The sequence below is a fragment of the Octodon degus genome, unplaced genomic scaffold (genome assembly GCF_000260255.1).
Source record: "Octodon degus isolate 3935 unplaced genomic scaffold, OctDeg1.0 scaffold00034, whole genome shotgun sequence".
Taxonomy (NCBI): Eukaryota; Metazoa; Chordata; class Mammalia; order Rodentia; family Octodontidae; genus Octodon; species Octodon degus.
This window is the reverse complement of record NW_004524610.1, coordinates 12353822-12360263: the sequence shown is the minus strand read 5'-3', so window position 1 is coordinate 12360263 and position 6442 is coordinate 12353822. Positions and strand designations below refer to the sequence as shown.

Below are 6442 nucleotides of genomic sequence, written 5' to 3'. Positions count from 1 at the left end.
CAAGTGTGTGCACCCCTCACGTAAGAGAGACCAGCACGCAGAGGGTGGGGTCCTTTGAGCTTGGCATCTTCGCTCAGCTGCCCTGCGACAAATACTTCGTGCAAGGATGCCGTGTGCAGAGTGGAGAATCACGTTAATAATGCCTTTGGCAGTTAGTGTGGCATTCGCTTTTCTTTTTAATTTTAAAGATTTAGAGAGTGATTTATTATTTTGCCTTGAGAAGCATGATTCCATTTGTTGATTTTAATTTACAGGTATGACATTTTTATTACCTATTTGGCACATTTAACAGATGGGAAAATACAAACGCGTGGATAATTGCAGTGTGTCTAAGTTATGAATGTCCTGCGGCAGCCAGACATCCCCCCGCATGTTAAAGTGATTTGCTTACAAGTTGTTTGAGGATGTACTAATCACTTTGTTTTGTCCCTATTAGTGGAGTTGCCCACACCCTAAAGAAGGGGGAAGTTTTTTTGTATGAAATCGGAGGAAATATTGGTAAGCCATTTTTTGGTTTCTCTCTGTGTTATTCCATGGCTGCTTTGATTTTTTCACTAGTGGTGGTTTACATCTTTGGTAGGAAGAATGATTTAACATGCTCTTTAGGTAGCCACAGGATACCAGGACTTGTTTGGTGGCCTGACCTGTCTCTTCAGGCTCTCTTTGAGCTGCTTCTGCAGAAAGGCCATCTGCAGTACTTTCGGGAAAGGCCGGAGCCCTCGAATAGCAATGACTTCCAGAATGGCCAACATATGCAAATGGTGAAAAACTTTTGTGTTCTCCTATCATATCTCAGCATGCGGAAGGAAGTAGTTGAGGTGATGTAAGGCGGGATAATGCTTTCATTATGATATAATAACTAGATACTGTATTGTTTGTACAAGCAAGAATTATGGGGGCTGGTGAGATGGCTCAGTGGTCTAAAGCGCCTACTTAGAACAAGCTTAGCAAAGGGACCACGGTTCAATCCCCCAGCACCACATGCCAGACAGCCCCCGCCCGCCCCCCCCCGGTGGGCTGAGCTGGCCACACACACACACACACACACACACACACACAAATAAATAAAAATTCTTTAAAAAAAAAAAGAATTATGTACTATAGTCGTTTCTTTTTAGGTATATATGCACATTAGTAATTTAGAAAATAAGACAGATAAATTCATTTTGACTATACTCTGTATTTTTCCCTTTTATAATTAACATGGATCTTATTCATATTTTTTAAAAATGAAATCTTTTTTCTTGAGTCTTGCAAATGGTTAAGGATGACATTGTTAAGAAATAAATGAAATGATGTATAATCCCGTATAGTAACTGAAGGAGTGCCGTGGAATTATTTTGTGGAACTTAACATATTAGTGAATACTTAAAGCTGAATATAGGAAGTATAAAAATCTGTGTGCAGCGCGTGGGTTTGCTGTGTGCTCAGGTGGGCCTTGACCCTTCTGTTTTCCCTTTCTGTCCTCCCAGTAGTTGGGAGTATGGGTTTCGCTGCCCACTCACTCATGACATTTAAATAAACCACTACTCCAGGAGAAATCTGGAGTTGTTAAATCAATGAGTAAAGATTTGTTACTCTATTTAATTTTCATTTTATTACCAGATCTTGGGAATGAGTATGCTTTCCTAGGTAAATTCACACCTGTTGTCACTTTTTTTCTTTTTTAAATTTTAGCACAGGGTGTACAGGGTCTCACTGCACAGACGGGACTTGTAGTGATTCTCCTGTTTTCAGCCTCCAAAGCGCTGGGATTACGGCGCCACCACGCCCAATCTCAGCCGCTGTCTCAGCGTGCCCCTGGGGGCGGGGATGGAACCCCAGCATCTGTGTTCTGCCTAAGCAGGTGCTTTAGTCCACTGAGCTATCTGGCCGGCCCTGTTGTCATTCTTAAAAAAGGTGAAGAAGATTATAAGGATGCATTTAAAAAACCATACAAAGAATCCTCAGCTTCTTAATTTGAAACCTATTTATTTAGAGAAAGACTATCCACTGTGCTTTTCCAGTGTTTTTTTGCCAAGTCATCGTGGGCATCGGGCAAGGGTGGGACGTCTCTGAAATCCCAGACTTAAGAGCTGACCCACTGGGCTGGCGTTGGCGGTCCCCCCCGGCGGCCCGCGCTGCGCTGACGGCTGGTCTCTTCCACAGGGGAGCGCTGCCTCGACGAGGATGCCTACATGCAGGACTTGCATCAGCTCAACCCGAACGCCGAGTGGGTCATAAAGTCAAAGCCGGCGTAGAAGACAGCAGCAGCGCAGATGACGGCGAGGCCTTCTGGAATAATTCTTGCTGGCTCAGGAATGTACAGACAAGAAATGGCGGGGCTCTCACGGTTCAGCTGTACCCAGCTATCAAAAAGCAATACCTCCAGCCTTAAAAATGTACACATTTGTGCTGCTGCCAGAATGTTGATTATTAATAGTGGAAAACAAATTTCTCGATAGGAAAGGGGCTTTCTTAGCTTGGGACTGTTTTCATGTACTGTGTAAAACGCACCCAGATGGGACAGTTTTGTTGTTTTTTTTTTTTTTTTTTTAATATGAAAATATATTTTCTACCAACTTTTTTCTCTAAAATCATATATTCTGTAGTTTATCCTCTTACGACTCTTCAGGTCTGTCTTGCCTTAACACAGCTTGCTGCTTAACCCCAGAAAGCTGACAGACACAGGGTTTGTCAAGTTGTGAAGCCAGCAGGTATTAAAATGGTCCCACCCTTCAGTAGCACGCTTGTCACCGTAGGGTGCCAGTATTCTTGTCTGTGGGTCACTTACCCAAATAACCCCTTGCTTCTGGGTCGTAGGTGACGATTTCCATTTTTTTCAGTTCATCCGACATATTTGCACAGAGCTTTATCCAACGCTAAGAAAACAAGCCACCAGATGCTGCCAATTATCATCAAACCATTAAATATTTAAATACTACCAATAATAAAACACAGCCTTGCGGAAGAACTGAAAATACCAACATCCAGAGAGTGAAAGCCAGCTTACTTCATGCACAGTGTGTGCTTGCAAAGCTTATTAAACAGTCCTCGCTGGCCTTACTCATTGTCCTGTCAGCGTCATAATACAATCTGGTAGTGGTTGGAGAGTACGTTAAAGCAGGGTTTGAAAATAGTTCTGTCCCGAAGAAGTTACCGGCAGAGTTAATCGGGGTATAACAGTCATGTGAACAAGCTTTTGTTTGTGTGCTTCTTTTAAATAATCAGTGCATTTATTAAACTGTTGAAAGGACTATTCCCAGGGATTTTAATGCATACATCACATTGTGGCAAGAGGTAAGCCTCTGTACTGTAAATAAGAGAAATGTGAAATATTTTATGAGGTTAGAGTATAGTAAATAAAAGGTGATGTCGCTGAGTGCCGTGCCAACTGTGTTTATGAGACTTTTAGTACTTCAGGAAGAATTGCGTTCTCAGCAGCTCTTGATGCTACACTAATTAGAAGTGAAAATGCTGTTAATGAGAACAGTCGTAAATTTTTAGCATTTAATTACAAGGACAGCCTGTGGATAGGATTGCTTCAATAACGTTGGTGATTTGTGCCATTGCTTTTTTATTTAATGACATTTTATAATTAAATACTTTTTTTTTCTAAATTTTTGAATTATTACTTGTGATCCCGTGTGTTGGTGAGTCTACTTTCTTAATCTTTTTAATTGGCAAATGGAGTGTGTTGTTATAAGCTGTACCTGCTTGTGTTGCTCCTGTTTCACCTGTGTAAGTTTTGAACTTGGAAGACGTGTGAGAGAAACTTCCTTCCCTCGGGGTTTTCCTTATAGAGATTTCTATTTTTTAGGACTTTCCAAACTTTATTCTGTCTCTCGTTTTAGCAGTTTGTATTGTCTTGATTAGCAGAATTTTTATTGATAGTTTCATGAAAAGAATATAAAAGTTTGAAAACATGTTAGGGCTGTGTACCTTCAGGAGGGAATATAATGGTTTAATAAATGTCTTGCTAAATCATTTATCATCTAATTTCACCATCCTTAGTGCCCAGTGAGGGACTGGACCACGTGGCACAAGAGGTTTTCGAATCTGAAAAAGCTACCAGGTTTTGGTAAAGAAAAGTTAAGATGCCATTTTGAGTTCTTTCCAGAACTCCTGACCCAAGTTTTTGAAATGAACAACATTGTATTTAAGTAAAGCACATGTTTAGGCAGACACAGGGGCTGGGAGTTCGTTCCCCAGGTCTGCCATGCTGGCCCCACCCCCTGGGTGCACTGAGCCAGTGATTGAGACTGGGTGTGGTGGTGCACGCCTGTAATCCCAGCACTTGGGGGGGCTAGAAAACAGGAGGATCACTACGAGTCTGATCTACGCAGTGAGACCCTGTACACCCTGTCCTAAATACAAAACAAAACACTGTACTTAAATTTTAAAAACAACATTTTTAAATGGAGAAACTTGATAGTACTGAGCTTTGCCTGTAAATATTTCTAGTATTAACATAAATGTTTTTACTGTGATTTGTTTTTCCAGCAAGGTTTAAGTCTTAGTGAACATTTATTTTTATTACATTGAGATGGAAAAGTAACATGCTTGCTTTTGAGTTCTGAAGCTTTGAACTCGTACAGGAGTTGCTGGTGAAAAGTAGCAGGCCTGGGATTTGTGAAGAAGGCTGTCCGCCGCCATGGTGTCTTGGCCACAGGAGGTCCCTTTAAATCTTTCGATTGTATGATGTTGCTGTGGAATTCAGTGTCAAGTCCTGATTGACTCTGTTTGGGAGAAGTAGTTTCTTTTGCTGACTTCAAGGGAGTTTTCTCTTGCTGGTTATTTCTTGCTAGTGTTTTTGTTTTGTTTTGTTTTTAAACCAGTTGACACTGATTGTCCTGACTTGTCACCTTGTTATCGGTAGGTGGCAGTGTTGCTCAGGGGTTCCCTCTGACTCTAAAATACAGCAGGTTTTGAAAGGAACCTGAGTTCAGAGGTAAGGGGGCTGACAGTGCGGTGCCCCTCCAGGGCAGGCAGGGAAGTCTGGGGCTCTTGCTCTAAAGCTGCAATGTTGGCTTCTATGTTCAATGTAAGGTGCTAGTCTGCTTTGGTCTTTAACCTTTGAGAGAGGCGAGGTCTTGCTGACCCAGAATTAGACCTTTGGCAATGCTTTTATCAACCTTGAGGATTGTGACAGAAGAGGTGAGGCAGTGAAGCGGTGCTGTGAGAGGAGGGAGTCTGAGATGAGGAGCCTGGAGTCTTCTGCCCTCAGGGTGTATGCAGTTGCTGGGCACCTACATAGGCAGGCATGTTCTTCCCTCAGTGAATAAAGAACACACACTGCACAGGGCTCACATGTTAGTAGGAGAAGATGAATACTTACAGTAGACTAAGTCGCAGACTATGTAAAAGCATAGTCAATGCAATGGAGACAAAGGTGAGCAAAGTAAATGGGATAGGAGAGGAGGGATAGGCTTATTACGGAATTAAACAAGGGGCCTTGTTTCTAAAATGATGTTTATTCTTATTTGTAGTGTGTAGTGATTGCGCTCCTCGTAGGAAGTTGATACATGGACCTAACACATCGTCATTCTTTTTTCTTCCCTTCCTTTCTCCTCCCTCCAACTCTTGGTCACAGGGGTCTTGATGAATAGCTAATAGCTCAGGAAAGGTGCAGAGGAAGTCAGAATCTTGCCGTTTGACTCTCTGGAAGAAGACGGAGGTGACAGCTAAGACTAGGATCCTAAGCAGGAGTGTGTCTTGCTTGTCAACATTTGACGAGAATGGCAACATTGAGTACCATGAACCGAATAGATGAAGTCTCAGAGAAAGTGTCTGGGCTGAGGCTAAAGATCAAAGGGTCTTAGATCAGGGCAGTGATCCATTTAGTCTTCAAAATGGGGCTCTGTTGGGAGGATGATGGCTGAAACACCCACAAGGGCCTCTTACTCTAGTGAAGGTAGAGCCCATAAGATTCCTGGTATCAAAGAGAACATTCTTTGATTCATTCATTTGTTTTTGATTCAGGTTCTCACTTCGTAGTTTAGTCTGGCCTTGATCAACTAGCCCAAGCTGGCCTCAAACTTAGGGTGATCCTCCTGCCTCTGCGTCCCAAGTGCTGAGAGAGAATGCATTTTTAATCAAGCATAACCACAAGAACTTGGACTTGGGCAATTGGTAGGATGGGATTTCTAACAGCAGAAGTAGGGAAGGAGGAAAACAGGGTTTCATTATGGATGTAGCCAACTTGAGGTGTCCGTTTGACACCCAACTGGCAGTTACAGGAGTAGACATTTGGGGGAGAGGGCTGGGCAGGAGTCGTCTCTGAGCATGTGGGATTTCACCATTAGCAGTTGTGTGCAGAAGGTCCCTAAAAGGGTGAATGTGGATATAGAGCTAGTCCAAGAGTTGAGCTCAAGAGCTTCCCAACCCTGCAGCTGCAAAGAGAAGAAACCAGCAAAGAGATCAGAAAGATGCAACATTCGTGATGACCAAGAATTGGTTGTGA

The 6442-nt window shown here is 42.6% G+C and overlaps 1 protein-coding gene across 5 annotated transcripts in view; it reads left to right on the top strand.

The window, feature by feature from the left end:
• Positions 1–2541, top strand: part of Arhgap18 (Rho GTPase activating protein 18) — a 124154-nt gene extending 121613 nt beyond the window's left edge. For all 5 annotated transcript variants that reach the window (XM_023714254.1, XM_023714257.1, XM_023714258.1 and 2 more), the window contains exons 14-15: positions 437–498; positions 2149–2541. In XM_023714254.1, the coding sequence (XP_023570022.1) occupies positions 437–498; positions 2149–2240 (154 nt within the window). In that variant the 3' untranslated portion in view covers positions 2241–2541. The remainder of the gene's footprint in view (positions 1–436; positions 499–2148) is intronic.
• Positions 2542–6442: the final 3901 nt, after the last annotated feature.